Source organism: Trifolium pratense, linkage group LG4 (assembly GCF_020283565.1).
Source record: "Trifolium pratense cultivar HEN17-A07 linkage group LG4, ARS_RC_1.1, whole genome shotgun sequence".
NCBI lineage: Eukaryota > Viridiplantae > Streptophyta > Magnoliopsida > Fabales > Fabaceae > Trifolium > Trifolium pratense.
Window position 1 is genome coordinate 14,189,292 of NC_060062.1, and position 22,465 is coordinate 14,211,756.

Below are 22,465 nucleotides of genomic sequence, written 5' to 3' on the forward strand. Positions count from 1 at the left end.
TATCACCCTTAGATAGTGGGTAGAACAGTAATTTGCTCCTATTTTGGAGAGGTTCCACCATGTTATGCTGACATGGTTGTGGTGGGGCAAGCCATACTGGACCTAGAGGGTGTAATGCTGAACTAGTTTTAGTCTAGTCCAGAACAGTTATAGAATCCTTTTATGAGATATGATCCATTCTGATTTCTCAAGATGCCTCCACATTCTCAAGATGCCTCCACAAAATGAGCAGGCACTCTTAATAAAATGAAATTCATCCACATTCATTTACCCCTCGATAATAGCGGGGACATGATTTATCATTAAGTTTTAAAGGTCTCTTCCCATATCACTCACTCTTTTGATTGAAAACTAAATTGTTTCGGTCTTTCCAAAGAGTTACATATTGTAACTCGAAAGTTTGTCATTTCTATAATTTATCTTTCCAACATAATCAAGCATGGATATCTAAGCTATAGAACTTACTCCAATTGTCATGTTTGATCACTCAGTTCTAAAAAAAAAAATCTCCAAATTTGTGTTTATGAGCCACTTTCATCTCTCATCTTTGTATGTTTTATAAAAGTTTGGAAGATGAATCTTGAATACGTTCTTCACTTCCCCCTTTTGAGTTCATTTTCATCCTAACTTTTATATTCCTCATAAGAAAAACTGTTCAAATCGAATCTCCTATCTCGAAGAATATTTAAAGTTTTATCAAGTGTTTTCCCCCCTCAACAAATATACTACTGAGTCTTCAACCATCTCCAAATCATGGAATCTTCAATCATCTCTAAAATCCATGAAAATTTGTACTACTTATGAAAATATAGTCTTCGTCATCTTGTATAACAATATAATCCATATGTCAAAATCCACAGAATCATCTACTATTTCTAAAAATATTCAGTTTATGACAATCTTCATGGTAAGAAACAGAGCAACTTTTAATCTAGGAGGACATACTCCAGCATCTATGCTATTGCTAGCTCAACATACATACCTCAAAAGGTCACTTGATAACATGAAACAGTTTTTTTTTTTTTTTTTTGCTAAAATTTATACTGTGGGACATGGAGGAATTTTTAGTTTATATGGGAGTTAGTTTTTCGATTTCCATTTTCCAATTCAATATGTATGAATTTGAGTTATTGAAATAATACTTCTAAGTTCAGGAAAGAAGGAAGATTCGCCATTCACCTAATAGTACATCACGAGTTCATGTCACAGTATAATGTATAGTATATGACTTAAACATTTGACAACATTGGCCCTAGTCGTGCGTGATATGACTCTTGAAAGGTGATACACAATACACTTTACAGTAAATAAAATACACAACAAAGCAAAGAAGTAAACCAGATCAATCATGCAGAGGATAATACTTTCACATGTCGGACACAAGGGATCTGAGAACGATTTTAAAATTAAACTTGATGCAAGTTAACTGGCCTCCATTGTCATCCTTCAGTGTCATCTTCAGAGTATAAGGTCCCTGCAAAAATAAACATTCATGTAATGTGAAAACAAAATAGAAAAGGTTTCACTCGATAAAAGATCTAAGTTGAGAATGATTAAACAAGAAAACAGATTGAAAGAAAATGTGGCAAATTATGTGAAAAATCTTCTTTAGAATATTCGGAAATCATGATGAGATTGCTACTTTATACATATGCATCAGCATGACCTTAAATTCATCAAGCATCAAACCATGGGAAGAAGAAAAAAACATGATTTTTAACATGGGAGGACATTCTCCCTCAGCAAAGGGAACACAATTTCTGCACAATTGTTAAATTTCCACAAATGCACACAATCCCAACAATGACCCAGTTAAAAACCAATCTAATACTCTAAACTAAAGTGCAGGACGCTTCTTTGTGCACCTATGGATCCATGGTGGTTCACACCAAACAGTGAGTATCCATGCGATTGCACGCGTCAGCCCACACAGTCCCTTAAGCAAGATATGTGTTGTTGTGTTGAAGCCACAACATTTTGCTGAATTGTATATCCTAGAATTTTAACCAAGTTTACCTGTTCCATCTCCCACTTTGATCTAGCTTCTTTTGTAGATAAATCAACCCCTGATCTATATTCTATTCTATAATTAACATCTATCAATACACAAATGTGCCTGTCAATGCTAGGTCCTTTAGTCCATCCTTACTTTCTGCTTAACAAGCCTCTATATGCCTAGGCTTAGCTCGGGGATCACAAATCACAGTTTTTACCAATGTCGAATCCAATGTATGACACCCCAATCATTTCCTAACAGATCCAAGATACTTCAACAACAAAATTGCAGTATCTGGTGATCCCCAATGAAGGAAAAACTGGAGATGTGAATCACAAATGAATATTGCAAATGATGTAAGGAAGGTGGAGAAGTCAGAAACTACAACCTCTTCAAGATACACCATAGTACAGTACCCTAACCACCATGATGTTAAGGGTGCAGGGTGGAGCAAGGAGATGATGTTATTGTTTAAAAGGAATGAGAGTAAATATTATAAAATATAGATGTACACAAACTAACCACTATCAGATTTCTGAGTTTTTAATTGTTACCCCCCAAAAAGTTACTTTTTCAGTCAACAGAAATTCTAATTTATGCAAACAGAACAAATAATTCACCCAAGTTTCCAATCCAATACATTGATTCATTGCCTCTATTTCCATCACCATCAGTGTTATCGATTGCGGATGGCAGACCATGACAGAAGGTCAAAAATCCGCTATTTCAAGCCGTCATTTCCACCATAAAACACCATGGCACTGCCATCCTTCATAGATTGGCCAAAGCAATTATAAAACACCCGCTACCTCGATCTGTAATGGCCTCTATTTGATAACACTGATGACCATAATGGACAAAAATAGCATTCTGACACACACATTTGCATGTTCACTGATGCTGATTTTACATTTAGGTGATACATGAGAGAGAGAGAGAGAGAGAGAGAGAGAGAGAGAGAGAGGAGGGGGGGGGGGGGGGAGAGAGAGAGATCAGTGCTGATTTGTGTGAAAACTGAATATATTATTGAATGAATATTTATCATTCCCAACTTGGAAACAATTCTTTCAAAGTTATTGCCGTTCAGCCCCTTAGTTAGAAGATCTGCAAGGTTGCCTTGGGAAGAGACATATGGAGTGCAAATTAGACCACTATCTAATTTTTCTTTGATGAAGTGTCGGTCAACTTCAATATGTTTGGTCCTATCATGTTGCACTGGATTATGAGCTATGCTAATAGCAGATTTATTATCACAATAGAGTTTCATTGGTTCATCACTCTTTATCCTCAAGTCTTCCAAGATGCTTTTCAGCCATAGTAATTCACATATACCTTGTGCCATTGCCCTGAACTCTGCTTCAGCACTAGATCTGGATACCACACTTTGTTTTTTACTCTTCCAAGTTACAAGATTTCCACCTAAAAAAGTGCAATATCCTGTAGTTGATCTCCTATCCACAATTGACCCTGCATAGTCAGCATCAGTATATGCTTCAAGTCCCACACTTCCATTTCGTTCGAACAAAATTCCTCTACCTGGAGTTCCTTTCAAATATTGAACAATTCGGAGTGCAGCTTGTAGATGAATCTCCTTTGGTTGGTGCATGAATTGGCTGACCAAGCTTACAGCAAAAGCAACATCAGGTCTAGTATGTGATAAATATATTAGTTTGCCGACCAATCTTTGATACCTTTCCTTATTAACCGCAACATCTTCTTCTGCATTCCCCAACTTTATATTTGGATCAATTGGTGTACATGCAGGCTTGCATGCTGTCTTGCCAGTCTCTTGCAAAAGGTCGGTAATGTATTTTTGTTGGGATATGAAAATTCCTTTCTTAGAGTGAGCCACTTCTATTCCCAAAAAATACTTCAATTTTCCCAAGGTCTTAATCTCAAATTCCTTGGCTAAGTGTTGACTTAACATTTGCTGCTCCTCTTCATTATCGCCTGTTACGATAATGTCGTCCACATACACCAATAACACTGTGACTCCCCCTGACTTAGAGTGTTTAACAAATAAAGTATGGTCTCCTTGACTTTGTTTGAAGCCCAAACCAACCATAACTTTGGTGAATCTTCCAAACCAAGCTCGTGGTGATTGCTTTAGTCCATATAAAGCCTTTTTTAACTTACACACGGTGTTGGCAGCAATATCTTCACGATATCCAGGGGGTACATCCATGTAGATCTCTTCTTCAAGTTCTCCATGAAGGAAAGCATTTTTTACATCAAATTGCTGCAAGTTCCAATTGTAATTAGCTGCTAAAGATAATATCACCCTAACAGTGTTCATTTTTGCAACTGGAGCAAATGTCTCAGAGTAATCTATTCCATAAGTCTGAGTGAACCCTTTGGCTACCAATCTTGCCTTGTACCTCTCAATAGATCCATCAGCCTTGTATTTTACAGTGTATACCCATTTGCACCCTACAGGTTTCTTTCCATTTGGTAGAGAGACCAATTCCCAAGTATTGTTCTTATCAAGTGCCTCCATTTCCAAATCCATGGCTTGTTTCCATTTCCTGTCAGACAATGCCTCAGACAAGGAAGTAGGTATTGTGGTAGTGTTTAGACTTGTGAGGAAGGCTTTATGGGTAGTTGATAATTGTTCAAAGCATAAGTAATTGGATAGAGGGTAAAGTGGCTTGTTGGTGCAGGTTCTAGTATTTTTCCTATGGGCAATTGGGAGATGTAAATCTTTAGAGTCTACTGGTGTTATTTCTCTAGATTTTGGGTTTTTATGTTTTATCAGAATGGATTCTGGTTCCCTTTGTATAGTTGAGCTAGATTCTGGTTCCTGGGTATGAGAAAATTCTGAAATTGAATCACTAGAGTTTGAAGGGTCAAGGAAAGTTACCTCATGTAATATTGGATCGGACTCATGGATATGAGTAGATTCAGGAATGGTCTTTTTTCTTGTGTATACTAAATTCTTCCCATATCTCACATCAACACCAACATTTTCATCTTTCTCAGAATCAATTTCAGTCTCAACATTGTCAACTTTAGTTTCAATATTTTCAAGATCAATTTCAGTCTCAACATTGTCACCTCTAGTTTCAGCCTCAACTTCTGGCCCGAAATTAAGGTCAGGGAGTATAAGAGACTCATCTTCCTTACTTGTGCTCTCCCCCTGAAGATGAGTTTGAATGAAGTAACTTTCATGTTCATGGAAGGTGACATCTCGGGAGACAAAGAATTTATGAGACGGTGGATGATAACATTTGTAACCCTTTTGGGTGGAAGAATACCCTATAAAGACACACTTTAAGGCTCTAGGATCAAGTTTCCCTCTACCATCACTATGGATATGGACGAACGACTTACACCCAAATATTCTAGGAATGAGATTACAAGAGGTGGACACATCAGGATAAAATGAGGATAGAACCTCCATAGGAGTTTTAGAGGCAAGGACACTAGAAGGTAAACGATTTATGAGATACGATGCGGTTAAAACCGCCTCTCCCCAATACTTCTTGGGAACCTTATTTTGGAATAATATAGCACGTGTTTGATCTAACAAATGCCTGTTTTTTCTCTCAGCAATCCCATTTTGTTGGGGTGTTTTGACACAAGATGACTCATGAATAATACCCTCTTTTTGACAAAAGGAATTAAGTCCTTGATTGAAGTAATCTTTGGCATTATCAGACCTGACCCTCTTAATACTCACTCCAAACTGGTTTTTTACCAATGAGAAAAAATGTAGAAACACAGAGGTAACCTCGGACTTTTGTCTTAGTAAGTAGACCCATGTAACCCGAGTGCAATCATCGATGAAGGTTACAAACCATCGAGCACCCGATATATTTGGAACATTAGAAGGACCCCACACATCAGTATGAATTAAATAAAATGGAGAAGTACTCACTTTGTTACTGACCGGGAAAGAGGCACGTTTGTGTTTAGCAAGTTCACACACCTCACAACAAAGACTCTCAACATCTAAATTTTTAAAAAAGGAAGGAAATATTTGTTTCATGACTCTAAATGAAGGATGACCAAGGCGACGGTGGTATAGAAAGACTTTCTCCCTGTTGGTCTTAATTGATTCCGAAAAAAGTGAGTTGTTGTTGTTGAGTGGATTTGGGGGGAGATTTTGGTTATCCAAGTAATAAAGACCATTCAATTCTTTCGCATTTCCAATTGTCCTCCCCGAATGCTTATCTTGAAAAACACAAGCATTGTCATAAAAAATAGCATTACATGATAGGTTTTTGGTGAGTTTTTGTATGGAAATTAGGCTAGTAGACAATTTGGGAATGTGAAGGACATTTCGTAGGATTATAGATGGACTTATTTGGATATCTCCTTGACCTGCTACAGTTAAAAGGGTACCATCTGCTGTGGATATTTTCTTGTTACTGAGACAAGGTGAATAAGTGGAAAATTGTGTGGGTAAGGGTGTCATGTGGTCAGTGGCTCCAGAATCCAGTATCCAATATTGGTTATAGGGTTTATCCGAAGCATTAAATCCAACAGAAAATTGAGACTTACCAAGAGAAAGTGGAAACGGAAACATACCTGAATATGCCAGAGAAGTTGTAACCGTTGTTGGTGTCTCCAATTCACTAAGAAAAGATTTCAACCTCTTTATTTCATCTTGGTTGAGTGGAACAAATCCTTTTTTTGACATATTGACCGATGTCATGTGATTGTCTTAATAAGGAGAACAAAATAGCAAAAAATCCAAGTTTTTTTTTTTTGAATGAACAGTGACGCACAGTACTGCTATGAACAGTACGTGCGTGAACAGTGTCGTAGATGAACAGTACCACGTGAACAGTGATTTCGCAACTGTTTGCTGAAACTGCAATAAAGGCAGTAGTAACAAATCCTAATCCTGCAATGAAGGCAGTTAGGGTTTATGACCGCAATGAAGGCGGCTAGGGTTTATGCGGAAGCAAGGCCCTCAAAGAACGAGAGCTCTGATACCATGTGAAAACTGAATATATTATTATATTTCAAGTTATGAATAATTTACAATCACTAATGTGTTTATATAGGCTATTCTAACCTAATGGGCTCATGGGCCAAATACAAATTACTAATAGAAGATTACTCCTAATAATAGAATATTTACTATTTATTTACAACAATTTGTTTGAAAGATTATATGTTATAATATATACAGAGGCACACCACATGACGTTACACATTCTAGAAAGATTAATTACTCTTGGTTGAAGTACCCTTAACCTTGCCAAATAAAAATAAAATTGAAGTTATAAACCTAAACGGGAAAATGCAGCAGTACACCAAGTGCAATTCACAAATGGCAAATAATATAAAATTTAGCACCAAAATCATAGTTATATAAAGTTCTTAATGCCTGAACGAATGACTATATGTATCATGGCTAAAGGGGTCCCAAAAAGATATCGAACAAAGCTTTATTTCAAGCTAGGATGATATTTTTAAAATGCCTTCGGCAATGCTAAAAGTGCTGATTTGATAAAGTGGAACTAACCGGTGGAGTAATTGAAGGCAGTGTTTGGGTGTGAGAAATCACAAAATTTCCATTAGCAACGGGACAAGATACTTCCTTGCACAGATCAATGGTTTCAGAATGGACAGGCACCCCAACATAGGAAACTCCAATTACCACCTTTCCACCATGAATAGCTTTACCTGCATGAAGTATAGACAGAAACTCCATTTACAATTCAAAATATAAAATAGATAAGTGGCACGTTAGATTGACAAGGTAGCTCCCCTAAGCATAAGGAACAAATAGAATGAGTTATGATATAGATGATATTTTGTACAAGTCCTCCATGGCTTTTGCTAAAAGCAGTTGTTTAGATGAAATACTGTGATTTTACACATACTTTAAAAACAATTTAAATGTAAGCATGTGATAAATATCTGAGGTCAACTTCAGATTGAATGTAATGTAATGGCGTCATCTAATCAAAACATCAAATCTAGGGTTTTAATATAAGGGATTATCAACAAAAAAAAAAGGTTTTTCGTGCCTGTATCAACCACAACACGATTGTGAGTAGGCCACATCAGCCGCATTTGACCGCAATTTCTCACGTCATCAAGGATTGCAAGGCAACATCAGCAACATACGATAGCAATTTCCCACAACATCAAAGATCATGACCGTTATTTAAACTTTGATAAAAAAGTTGTGTTATTTTGACAAAAAATGACATCAAATTGAATAGTTAACACAGTTCAATTACGTGGTTAATTACGTTCGAAAGACATTTAACCATGATTTTGAGCAGCACTAACCACAATTTTCAAGTGTACATTTAAACACAAAACCATGGTTAATGAATATCATGTATAATTTAAACACCTGAAAAATTTTAGTTAATTGTTTTCAGTTGATGGTTAATGAGTTGCATCACTCTGTTATTCATTAACCATAAACTAAACTCGATTAGTCATATATTTGAATTGTGTTAATCATCCAAATTGATGTCAATTTTGTGTGTAAAAATCATTTCTCTTTATCAAAATACAAAGGCCTTAAAACAAAACAAAAAAAATGAAAATTAAATATACTAGTATATATATCCAAGATAATTACACACGAACGAAAAGTAGACCGGCAATAAGCTGCGCCGCTAAAATGGAAATTTGACAAAAATTACCAGAAGTAGCTGAGATCTTAAAGTTGGCTGGATCACCACTGACCACAGGATTTGGCAATATTTCAATTCCAGTCACCTTCACAGGATAGTTTGCCTTCTTATCTACACACATTTTTTCATCCAAAATAAATAAATAAATAAATAGCACCAAAAAAAAAATCAAAAACAAATCTGAACAACCATACACAATTACATGAATTATTGCTACCAGCATCAAAATTCACATAAAATCACAAACCTACCAAAACTTATCTACATAAAATTATGTAAATTTGCAGCAAAATTGAATCTCAAGAAAATAAAACCTATTTTCATAGAAATCAATTAGGTAAGTGAGAAATCCACATAATCATGCAATTCAAAAAAAGAGGGAAAAGAAGTGTGTGACATATAATTAGTACTACTTAAAATTAAAGCAGAAACAAGTGAAGAAACTTATCGAGGTTAATTAGGAATAATGAAAATAGTAATACTAATTTAGATTAAAAAGTCAAACGAGAGAGATTGAGGGGGGTGAAACTGAAAAGTACCGCAATATTTGAAAGTAATTTGAGCTTGAACGTGTGAAAATGAAAGGAAGAGGGTGGAGAAGGAGAGAAGAAGAAAGAAATTGGGAAGAGAATGAAAATCCATAGTATACAAGAGTAGGAAGAAGAAGGAGAAGCAGAGGTTCTAGGAAGAGTGAGGAAAGAGGGTGAGATGAATAAATGATACCGTGCGACCTCACAAAACGAAACTTGTGTCTACATAACTCACCTGTAAACAATCATCACGTGACATCATTTTTTTATTATCAACCCGATATCCTTTGAGATTAATCTCTCGAGTTAACTAAAATCATCTTATTGTATTCTCGTTACATCATTCTTACTATCTCATCTAAATGCTCTTGACATGTGTTTGTCTTGAGACACTTGTTAGAATTTGTCATAAAAATATTGAAGTTAATAATAGATGTAGTCCTTGCCTACGTGCCATCAAATATTAAGAAAAGTGGCATGTATAGATCAATAAAATCAACAAAACGTCCATGTCAGCACTAGGAAACGATTCTATGATAAAAGTTAACATCGGAAACTATTCTGACTAACGAAAGTTATATTCATAGACATTAAAATATTTCTTGATGATTCAGAGACTACTATAACAACAAGTGCCACTTTCGGTGACTGTTTACTTAAAGTTAGTTTAAACTTTAAAGACCCTACTTACAAAATTACTCATACAGTTAATATTGGATAAATTTCCACGGATCTTCAAGAGATAACATACATCACTATTTTTATTTTATGTTTAATTATTTTAAAAATAGAAAAGATTTTTAGTTCCTAAACAAGTGATGCTCCCAACTTAATAAGTCAATTAGCATTTCCTTCGTGTAATGTGTGAACAAGGACAAGTTTAGTGGAATAGAAAAATTGGATCATACAAACAGACACGATTACAGGCACGCAGCGTTCCCGTCTGGCTGCTAGTCATGAATAAAACAAAATACATTTGTTACTTTGAAAAGAAAACAAAAAGTCAAATCTTTTGCTACTAAAAAAAATTGAAAATATGCTATAACATAGCAATGGGCAATGGGAAATGGCCAAGATATAGATGTTTCAAAAATACCAAAATATATAAAGTATTTAGGATGTCAAATGGAAGTTATCCCATCGACAATAAATTGAAAGCGGTAAAGTGTTCACATTCTCAAAACCATTGAACCAAACACTACATATGTTCTGTCCACACTACGGTAAAAAAACAGTAACATAACCATTATCATCACCATCATAATTTCCGATTCTACTGCTGGGCGCACTGTACTCTCTGTGCTCCACCAGGCATATCATCATCTTCATCATATGCTTCCTGTTGTTGTTGCTGCTGTTTCCTCCTATTCTCCTCTTCCATATTGACATCATGAAGTGTAGTTTCCTCGCACTCGTCCAGCTCCATGTCTGTCAACTGTGATGAAGGTTTAGCTGGAAGAACAGCCTCCAAACCCTTCACCTGATCAGGAGTTAGAGTCTCGGGGAATTCCACAGTAAAGTGGATGTAAAGCTTGCCCTTCATAAAAGGCCTCTGGTAGATCGGCATTCCCTCATCATTAATAGCTTTGAATGAATCTGCATAAATAACCAGCAAAAAATTAACAATTTTTTAAAGCATAACATTTTCGTTCTAATCAGACCTATGAAAAACCAACACAAACATGGACGACACTAAAAGATGATCATAGATAATAATAATTTGAAAACTGAAATATTACTACATATATCGGCGTTGTGTCGGTGTTTAACACTAACATGTGTCAAACACTAGAAACACCTTTAATTGAAAGTGTTGGTGCTGCTTAAAATACAATCATTTACATACCAGGCTTGACAACTTCTCCGGGATTGGATTTGATAAGGAGTTGGCGGCCATCCAAGTGAGTCAACACAAATTGGAAACCACATAAAGCCTCAGTGAGGGACAATGTGTGCTCTACAAAAAGGTCTTCGCTCTTTCTTTTGAACTTGGGATGTTCTTTCTGCTGAAGCACAAATACAATATCCCCAGTAACTGTGTCTGGCTGCAAAACACAAGTAACTCAAAGTCATTATAAATTCGATGTAATTTGTTATACTTAATGTCAATTTCGGAAGTTCTTAACGTACTGCTTCATCAGCTTCACCAGGGAATGTAATCTTCTGGCTGTTCTGCATTCCCTTCTCCACATGAACTTCAAGTACTTTCTTCTCTTGTACAACCTTCTCTCCCTTACACTGTGGGCAGCGGTCTTTATCATTGATGGTTTCACCGGTACCCTTACATTCATTGCAAGGATGCTGCATTTGCTGAATCATTGATGGACCGAGGTGCCTAATAGAAACTTTCATACCAGTTCCTTGACAACCAGCACATTTCATGGAAGCCCCAGACTTGGAACCTTTGCTGTAAATAATTATAAACAACGGCTAGTGTAAGTAACCATGTCTCCGAAATGAGCAACATTTATGCAAACAACAAAGTTTAGCTTATTTTTGAATTAGCTTATTATGGCCCATTTTGGATAAATGGCTTATTAGTTATTAAGCTTATAGCATAAACGCTTATCATGATAAGCACTTATGTATACGTTATTTCAATAATTAAAGATAAAATGAAGTTAATTTGCTTTGGTATAAGCTATAAGCTGTTTTCCTAAGTTATCCCAACCAGTCTCACAAGTTCTTATGCTATAGATAAGCTCAAATAAGTCAATCCACACATGTCTTGTATGTTTTAATAGTATTTTAAACATAACATAATAAAAAAACTCACAAAAAAGCAATTTTTTACACTAAAAACTAATCAAAACCAAAACTCTTAGGATACTGACCCGCTGCACTTTGAGCACAAGACATTCCTCGAGAGAGAAAGCTTCTTAGATGTCCCAAGGTAAAGGTCCTCCAAAGAGACCTTGAGAGGGTGAACAACATCTTCTCCACGTCTCTGCCTTCGCCCTCCTCGGCTACTACCACCACCACCTGTTCATTCAAGCCAAAACTCTTTTAAGATAACCAAACCATGCAACAATTGTAGAAAGACCAAACCAAATAACACAAAACCAGAATTCTCACCAAAGAAAGACGAAAAGATGTCAAATGGATCATGGCCACCACCACCTCCACCACCCATTCCTTCCTTAAGCGCATCCTCACCATATGTATCATATATCTCACGCTTCTCAGGATCACTCAGAACCTCATAAGCTTGAGCTAGCTCCTTGAACTACACACCCACAATAAATTAAAGATTTAATTAATTAATTCAATCCAATAAAAACACATAAAGCCTGCTTTTGTAATCTAACTACTGATAACAATAGCACTTAACTTAAAAAGAAAAGACATATATAATGCAATCAAATTTCTCAAGAAAAATTGGATTCACTTCTAGGAGTCAAATTATTCTGAAAAACTTAAAATCAATTTTTGCCACAGCATAACCAAATACTCAGCCTATGTTTGGTATCAGGTATGTCAGAATCAGGGTGACCCACCATGATTTTGCAAAGCTACCACGTAGCTTTTGGAGAATTACGGTGAATCTCCATGATTCTGATACACCACAATGATACCAAACATACACTCACAATTGAATAAAAATCAATTTTTCTCACACCACACCTGAATATTTTCAAGAAAACCTAACCCTAAATCTAAATCAATTACAAAAAACTTCTAGTATAATAATCATCCAAAATCAAATAATTCATAAACTAATAAACCAAATAATCAATCAATCATCCATACAAAAAAAAAAAGAATTAATCAAATCAATATAAACATAAATTAGATTATAAAAAAAAATCAAAAACCAAATTTTGATTAAATCTAACCTTCTCAGGATCACCACCCTTATCAGGATGATTCTTAATAGCAGCTTTTTTATAAGCTTTCTTCAAATCATCCTGAGAAGCATTCTTAGACACACCTAAGATTTCATAGTACCTCGTACTGTCACTTTTCTTCGGTGCTCTTCCAAACATCCTTGTACTAGAGATCGAAACCTAAGTACGAAAAAGCGATCAACAAGGAAGAAGAAGAACAACAACAACAGTTCTAGATCCGAATAAACTAGAAAGAGAGAAGAATGAATGAAACCACGCGAAGTTTGTTATTGTTGTTGGATTGGGGAGAAGATTTAATGGACGGTTATGATTGTGTTTGAGTTTTTGGGTCCCACTTAAGAAGGGTCTAGAAGAGTAGAAGTACTGTGTAAGTCTTGTTCCGTGTTTAGATTTGGGGGAAAAAGTGTGAAGCGTTGGATTGAATGATGTGATACTGTTTGGCTTACGTGGGATGGTTGTTCTGGATCCTTCCTAGTACTAAAGTGTTAGGAAGCGTCGTGGAAAATTTGATCGTTGGTTCTTGGAAATAATTAGAAAATTAAAGCACGTGTAAAATCAATAGGAGTAGTACAACTGAGAAACATTATGTTAACACAGTAGTAATTGTTTTTAACCCCCTCTAATTGTCTTATTGGGGGTAAAGAAAGAGATTAGTCCAAGTTCATTCATTGCGTAATTTTTATTTTTTTTGTATATTTTTTTTCACTCAATCAAACGAACTTTATATGAACGGTTGAAATCAAAATTGTATAAAATTGTACTAAATGAATTATATTCATTTGATCATTTTTCAATTATCAGGATTACTAGTTATTGTGTGAAATTGTGTGTTGCTTGCTTTTACGGCAGTTAATCCTGATCCCGAGAAGTGTGGCTCACTTTAAAAATAAATCCATAGTAAAAAATGTTAATAAAATATTAGACATACAATTTCGATGAAAGAGTAGAAGTGTGTTTAATTTTGCGCGGACTCTTTTTTTAGAATATTTTTATTTATGGGGGCATGAACGTTGGGTTTGAGTCAAATAAATTTGTCATTCGTAAAATAGGGTGCGAACTGAAACATGGTTCCCTATTTAGAGTGCGAACTCGTGAACCTTATAAAAATGTGGCCATTATCTAATACCATATTTTAATTTGTCATTGGAGCGGCTGTTACATTATCGACCAATCACGCACACCGTAAATATATAGCAGAGACGTCTTTTGAGGGTGTGCGACGGCATAAGGTCTCATAAAAATAGGGGCCTTTAAAAAAAAGTATAGAATAGTGATATTAGTAAATGAGAGACATAAAACTAGGGATTGCATGCTTCTAAATGAGATATTGTGGAGTTAAAAGGCAAAAGTTATCATGCATAAGTGTTTTTCTTATGCATGGTGCATAAGGCAGGGGCGCTAATCCCTTACGCGTGCGCGCATCGTTACTTCCACGCACCATTCCATTTTAGCCTTTGATTCTTGATCAAGCAGTCTTAGTGCTTCCACCCTCCTGATCAAGCATGAGTCGTCTGATTAATCAAACAGCCCAGATCATCCCCCTGTTTTTTTTGTTTGTTGCTGCGCTGGGCCTTCTTGTGGGTTGGGCCTGTATTCTTTCATGCTACATGCACCTCTCCTGCTTACTTTATGCACCCTTTGTGATGTTATTTGTTTATTTATTTATTTATTTATTATCTAATTTGTTTAATTTAAACCAAAAAATAAAAAAATTATAAAAACCTACAAAACAAATTGTAATTAAATAATTTGGATTTAAAATGGGACCGGCGAGTTTACATCCGCTAAACCCTCGAATGACCGAATGTTGGTCATGCGTTTTGCTTACCGGTTGTTTGTCTTCCGCAAATAAAATTAATAAATAAAATTGGATGAAAAAGGGGACCGACGGGTTTACATCCGCTCATCCCTCGAATAATCGAACGATAAAGCTAGACAAACTAATATTAATCCTATTTGGTATTTTCGAAATCTCATCATATTTGGTATGTTAAATGGTTTCAAGATATTATACACTGAAACCATTAGTATTGTTAAATGGTTTTATATAAATACTAAGGTGAGAGAAACATGTATATATATATATATATATATATATATATATATATATATATATATATATATATATATATATATATATATATATATATATATACTATTTATGCAATATTATTCTGGAAACCATTATGTTGGTTAAATGATTTCAGAGAGTTAAATAGTGAAATATCATACCTTTACCTAAGCCACGTTACAACCCATAAAGACCTCTAAAAATGTGTATTTGTTTTAACTTTGATTGGTTGCTTAGAATCCTTGCAAGCCTATGGTAAAATGGCAGGTCTCACGTTGATTGAGAGATACCATTTCAGTATTGAGCGAAAATGTGAGAAGAGAGAAAAAAAAGTTGAACTTGGACTCCTGTGGACATCTGTTGTACTTGCTAATATTGACGTCTCTTGGACTAAGTGCTGGTTGAGCATGATCGCTGCAATAAAGATCGGCGATACCATTGTCGATAAAATATAAAGGATGTGAATTGTCTGTCATCTGAGTTATTTGTTGTTGTTGGGAAATCGTTTCATAAAACACTTTTATAAACGCAGCGGAATTTTAAAATTAAGATTTCCCATCAATGGATTCTTGTGAATGAGCATGATCAGGTCTAGAATATTACCTTTGAAGAACAAATCTGTGGCCGCCTTTATCGATCACAAGCACCGCACTTGCAGCACCTCCACTTAGTCCACACGAACAGGAACCTTCGATCTCACAGTGCTAGCTGTTCTTGGATGAAGGCTGAGGGAATTTTGTGCGGTTTAGGGTTTAGAGAAATTCAGAATTTTTCTAAACTCAATTAGGGTTTCTAAAGTGTAACTTCTGAACTTCATAAGGCTCTATTTATAGAGTTTCTTATGAGGTCTTCAGTTTACACGAAATTGGGTTTCTCAAGCCCAATAACCGTTTTTCACTAACTGCACCCCCACAATAAGTCTTACTTATTTTTCCCTTCTTAACTGTCCTTATGTGTGTGACCCTGTAGGTTCTTATGACGTTGGCAATAATATTAATCGTAATATTATAAACAGTGAGCGGTATCTAGCAACACATCACTGTTACCCAAGTCATAGGAATGTCACGTGATCTGACTAACCTTTCCGTGATAAATATCTTGTGCACAATTACCCTTTTGTCCTCATGTCTATATTGAACACAAGGCATAGTATGTCATCCTTGTCTAGTTCAATATTGGGCCCATAGACATATCTCCCGTTATGTAGGAGGGACAAATTCCATCTAGGTCACTCATGTCCCTCAGCATGATTCGTGGGATACCCATCAACCATCTTTATAATTATCCAGTTACGGATAACGTTTGAATGACAACAAGGTATTACACTCCTGCATCTAGGGTACATAGTGGTTTCAGGTCGAAGGGTGGAATACACCTTTTATCACTATGAGAAAACTTATGACATTTCATAACACTCTATGTAGTATTCTCATGGTGGGTCAATCCGATATAAAGTTACCCTTAACATTTATATCTATGTGAAGACTTGATAACTCATTATCCATGATCAGTGAGATATGATCATCAGTCTACCAACATAATAGTCTTTATGCTTTATCGTTATCCCATTTCACAATAAAACTTGACTATGGATATGTTTAAGAATAGTGTTCTTATATTTAATGGAATCTCACGATTAAGTCATACTTAACGTTCCATAAGTGAACTGACTATTCTAGGGACTTTATCATTTTAACATATATAAAATTAATAAAGAAAAGCCTTTTATTTGATAAGTAAATTATTCAATACATTTATTATTCAATTATAAGTAATTGGCCTCTAGGGCTTACACCAACAATCTCCCACTAGCACTAGAGCCAATCAGGCATACTCCTAATACCTATGCCCCTAGTGTGGCCCTCATGCTTCGGCTGAGCAAGAGGCTTTGTTAGTGGATCAGCAGCATTGTCAAGTGTTGGTACTCTGCATATTTTCACATCTCCTCTATCAATTATTTCTCGAATAAGATGATAGCGCCTGAGTATGTGTTTGGACTTTTGGTGAGATCTAGGTTCCTTAGCTTGTGCGATTGCACCATTGTTGTCACAAAATAATTCAATGGGATCCACAATACTAGGGAATATGCCAAGTTCAGTAATGAACTTCTTTATCCAAACAGCTTCCTTTGCTGCATTTGATGCAGCGATGTACTCAGCTTCGGTTGTAGAATCAGCAACTGTATCTTGCTTTGAACTCTTCCAGCTCACAGCGCCACCATTTATGCAAAACACATAGCCTGATTGCGACCTAAAGTCATCCCTATCTGTTTGGAAGCTAGCATCAGTGTAACCAATTACATTTAGCTCTTCTTGGCCTCCATATATTAGGAATGAGTCTTTAGTCCTCCTTAAGTATTTAAGGATGTTCTTGACAGCCACCCAATGAGCCTCACCAGGATCAGACTGATAACGGCTTGTTGCGCTTAAGGCATATGAAACATCTGGTCGAGTACATATCATGGCATACATGATAGATCCTATAGCCGATGCATAAGGGATCTTACTCATGCGGTCTCTTTCTTCTTTAGATGAAGGAGACTGTGTCTTTGAAAGACATAGGCCATGTTGCATAGGAATGAATCCTTTCTTGGAATCATGCATATTAAAGCGTCTTAACACTTTATCTATGTATGTACTCTGGCTCAGGCCAAGCAGTTTTTGTGATCTATCTCTATAGATTCTTATTCCTAATATATAGGCTGCTTCACCCAGATCTTTCATAGAAAAGCAATTCCCTAACCAAGTTTTAATTTGTTGCAAGGTAGGGATGTCGTTTCCTATTAGTAATATGTCATCTACATATAATACTAGGAATGCGACTATGCTCCCACTAACCTTCTTGTAAACACAAGGCTCATCTTCATTTTGAATGAATCCGTACTGTTTTACAGTTTCATCAAAACGAAGATTCCAACTTCTGGAAGCTTGCTTCAATCCGTAGATTGATCGCTGTAATTTGCATATCTTTTTGGCTTCTCCTGGAATGCAAAAGCCTTCAGGTTGTGTCATATACACATCCTCAAGGAGACTCCCATTAAGGAAGGCAGTTTTTACATCCATCTGCCAGATTTCATAATCATAGTATGCAGCGATGGCAAGTAAGATCCGAATGGATTTGATCATCGCAACTGGTGAAAATGTTTCATCATAGTCTACCCCATGAATTTGTTTGAAACCTTTAGCAACCAATCGCGCTTTGTAGGTCTGTACCTTTCCATCCATGTCAGTCTTCTTCTTGAAGACCCACTTGCATCCTATGGGTTTAATCCCATCAGGAGCTTCCACCAAGTTCCAAACTTGATTTGTGTACATGGAATCCATTTCAGATTTCATGGCTTCAAGCCACTTCTCAGATTCAGGGCCAGTGATGGCCTCTTGGTAAGTCACAGGCTCATCTTGATCCATGAGTAATACATCACCTTGTTCCGATATGAAATATCCATATCTTTCAGGTTCTTGACGTATCCTGTTGGACCTACGTGGTTCTTGTGTTACATGAGCAGGATTTTCTGTCACAACATCTTGTGCATCCTGCTCTTGTTCCTCCATTGGTGTGTCACTACTTTGTGGATCGTGAATTTCTTCAAGATCTACTTTCCTCCCACTGATTCCTTTGGAAACAAAGTCCTTTTCTAGGAATACTCCTGTTCGAGCGACAAACACTTTGCCCTCAGAAGGATTGTAGAAGTGGTATCCTTTTGTTTCTTTTGGATATCCCACAAAGAAGCACTTGTCAGATTTAGGTTCAAGTTTAGTAGAAATTTGACGTTTTACATAAACTTCGCAACCCCAAATCTTTAAGTAAGACATATGTGGTTTCTTGCCACTCCATATCTCATATGGTGTCTTTTCAACCGTTTTAGAAGGAACACGGTTAAGTGTATAAGCTGCTGTTAATAGGGCGTGTCCCCAAAAGGAGTTTGGAAGATCAGCGTGACTCATCATAGACCGCACCATGTCCAACAAGGTTCGGTTTCTTCTCTCAGACACACCATTCCATTGTGGTGTTCCAGGAGGAGTGAGTTGGGATAAGATCCCACACTCTTTTAGATGGTCATCAAACTCTAGGCTTAAATACTCACCTCCTCGATCTGATCGAAGGATTTTGATTTTCTTTCCTAGTTGGTTTTGTACTTCATTTTTAAATTCTTTGAACTTTTCAAAGGATTCGGATTTATGCTTCATTAGATACACATATCCATATCTACTGTAGTCATCAGTAAATGTGATGAAGTATTGAAAACCTCCTCTAGCATGTGTGTTCAATGGTCCACATACATCAGTATGTATGAGAGCCAAAAGATCACTTGCCCTTTCACCTTTACCAGTGAATGGGGTCTTTGTCATTTTTCCCAATAAGCAAGATCTGCATGTTTCAAAAGATTCATAATCAAATGAATCCAAGAGCCCATCTTTATGGAGCTTGGAAATGCGTTTCTCATTTATATGGCCTAAACGACAGTGCCAAAGATATGTAGGATTTAACTCATTAGGTTTAATCCTTTTTGTATCAATGTTATATATTGGCATTTCAAGATCAAGAATATATAATCCATTACTCATTTGTGCTGTGGCATAAAAAATATCATTTAAATAAATGGAGCAACAATTGTTCTTTATTGTAAATGAAAAGCCAAGTTTATCCAAACAAGAAACAGAAATGATATTCCTGCTAATGGCAGGTACATAAAAACAGTTCTCTAACTGTATTATTAAACCAGAAGGTAAAGTCAAATTATAAACTCCTACAGCTAATGCGGCAACTCTTGCTCCATTTCCCACTCGTAGGTCGACTTCACCTTTAGCCAATCCTCTACTCCTTTGCAGCCCCTGCACATTAGTACAAATGTGAGAACCACATCCGGTATCTAATACCCATGTAGAAGAAGTAGATAAATTAATTTCAATAACAAAGATACCTGCTGAATTAGAGCTCTCTACTCCATTCCTTTTATCTTCCAGGTATTTTGGGCAGTTCCTCTTCCAATGTCCAGTCTTGTTACAGTGGAAGCACCTACCCTCCTTTGCAACTCCCCCAGTGGGCTTCAAGGCTTTAGGGGTAGGTTTGGGTTTGGCAACTTCCTTGCCCTTCCCTTTGACTCCCTTCCCTTTGTTGCCCTTCCCTTTGTTTCCATTGCCAATCATAAGAACATGGTTGGACTTCCCTTTTGTTTTCATATTCTGCTCAGCTTGCCTCAACATGCCTAGCAGTTGTGGCAGAGTCTTCTCCATGTCCGACATGGTGAAGTTCAGAACAAACTGATTAAAACTCTCCGGCAACGATTGCAAGATCAGATCAGTTGCAAGCTCATTTCCAAGTGGAAATCCCAATTTTTCTAAGTTCCCCACGTACCCAATCATCTTGAGCACATGTGGACTTACTAGAGATCCCTCAGATAGCTTGGCTGAAAACAGGGCTTTGGAAACCTCAAACCTCTCAATCCTGGCTTGCTCTTGATAGAGCGTTTTCAAGTGTTCGATCATATCGAACGCATTCATGTCCTCATGTTGCTTCTGAAGCTCAGAGGTCATGGTAGCCAGCATGAGGCACTTTGCATCCATGGCATCATCAAGACGCTTCTGATAAGCATCCCTTTGTGCCTTTGGAGCATTGGCGGCAGGTTCATCCTCAGGGTTAGGTTGGGGTTCCTCAATAGCATACAGCTTTTTCTCGTGCATGAGGACTATCCTCAAGTTACGATGCCAATCAAGAAAATTTGTCCCAGACAATTTCTCTTTGTCAAGAATGCTTCGCAAAATGTTGTTCGAAGTATTGGTGTTTGACATGGTGATCTACAATTATAAAAGTGAAAATATAAGTATTGAACAATTTTAATACACATTTAATTAAGCCTTTAATTAAACATGCTCTCTCACTATTTTACTCAAAACAAATGACCCTCGACATTTGATTCGGAAAATCCCGTTGGAAGATTTTCTAGTGAGAATGAGATCCATATTTCACTTCGTTTTAAGTCAGCGTTGGGCTGATTACACAAAACTTAGTTATTTAGGTAGGAAACTCCTTTCCAATTGTATCTCATACAACTCTCATATCCTTTCTATTGGGTGAATAACACTTATTCTAATCCATCACATGGAATAACCCAATACTTGCTTCTAAAGTTATATAATCTTATTATATTTTCTTTAGTTAAGTTAGACCCATTAAATAGCGATCGGATAAATAAATTACCTCACCGCAACTTATCAATATTGACAATGCACTTCGCGTTGGCAAAACCTACATTGATCGATATTGATCTTGAAGGGCGCTATTCGTTGGAAAGCAATAAAACTTAATATTAATTCCTTTGAGGGCTTTTATAATTAATTTGATCTCACCTTACCACGGCTTACATACAATGACGTCACTCCATTCATAACATGCATCAACATACATAATATAATAAAATGATATGGTTATGGCCCCTAGCGTAATTGTTCCCTCAAGCCATTGAGAGAACCTATGCTATATCTAAGAATGACCTATACTTCTCCAAGATAGATCTTCATTGATGTCCTTCCTGTCCTATTTGCTAATCTTATATTACATCACTACAAGAAACTCGTGTTCATACGAGGGAGTGAGATGAGAAAAGAAATTACATCAAGAAAATATAAGAGAGGCACGACACGCAGGCCGTATTTAAAATCCCAAATAAAACGAAAAAGAACTAAGGCCATAACCATTCATCATGCAACTTTAATAACAATAAACACACAATTTATTATTATTACATTAGTCCAATTAATAAAATACTATGATTGATCACCTTACGCAGAGTTAGCCGGGGGTTCAAAGGGGCAGCGCCCCTTGCGGGGCCTCCGGGGCGGAGCCCCGGAAACTAAATTTCGATGAACACTTCATCAATGAATCCTAATCGCACCAACACTTGATGCTTCAGATACAAACCCTAGCCGTACTCTGTTTTTATAACGACACAACCCTTGTATTGTTACAGTAATCATTCATCAAAACGTTTCAGGATTTTGTTCACCATAGACGATTGGATATATGATGCTTCACCAGTTATCGGTTCCGAAGCTCACGCTCACAATCATTCATGCTCACGACAATCACTTAAAACTTTCAATGAACAATATGTTCTGTTTATATAACAAGACAACACTTGTATTGTTATAAACCCTAATACAACCACCATTCATCAAAACGTTTCAGGACTGCTAGTTCTAGATGAACGATCGGATATATGATGCTTCACCATAAACGGTTCCGAAGCTCACGCTCACAATCATCCAAATTAAACGCCAATCACTCAAACATTCGAATGAATGACACGATCAATGTATCACATACACTGATGCGTCGTATCAGAAATATATATCACATATATATTTTAAACCGATCAATCAAATTTTATTAATCCTTGTTCTTATTATTAATAC

General features: G+C 36.4%; 2 protein-coding genes across 2 annotated transcripts; both read right to left on the reverse strand.

Moving 5' to 3' along the window:
- Positions 1-1,149: 1,149 nt before the first annotated feature.
- LOC123919652 (putative phosphatidylglycerol/phosphatidylinositol transfer protein DDB_G0282179) lies at positions 1,150-9,368 on the reverse strand. The gene is made up of 4 exons (XM_045971624.1): positions 9,144-9,368; positions 8,614-8,715; positions 7,473-7,633; positions 1,150-1,474 (listed from the first exon to the last, which is right to left on the reverse strand). The coding sequence occupies exons 1-4, from the start codon at positions 9,244-9,246 to the stop codon at positions 1,367-1,369; spliced, it is 474 nt and encodes a 157-aa protein (XP_045827580.1). The 5' UTR covers positions 9,247-9,368; the 3' UTR covers positions 1,150-1,366.
- Positions 9,369-10,201: 833 nt separating this feature from the next.
- LOC123919651 (dnaJ protein homolog ANJ1) lies at positions 10,202-13,423 on the reverse strand. The gene is made up of 6 exons (XM_045971622.1): positions 12,971-13,423; positions 12,210-12,360; positions 11,969-12,116; positions 11,265-11,541; positions 10,981-11,179; positions 10,202-10,730 (listed from the first exon to the last, which is right to left on the reverse strand). Exons 1-6 carry the CDS (start codon positions 13,118-13,120, stop codon positions 10,408-10,410), a joined length of 1,248 nt encoding a protein of 415 aa, XP_045827578.1. The 5' UTR covers positions 13,121-13,423; the 3' UTR covers positions 10,202-10,407.
- Between the last annotated feature and the right edge of the window lie 9,042 nt (positions 13,424-22,465).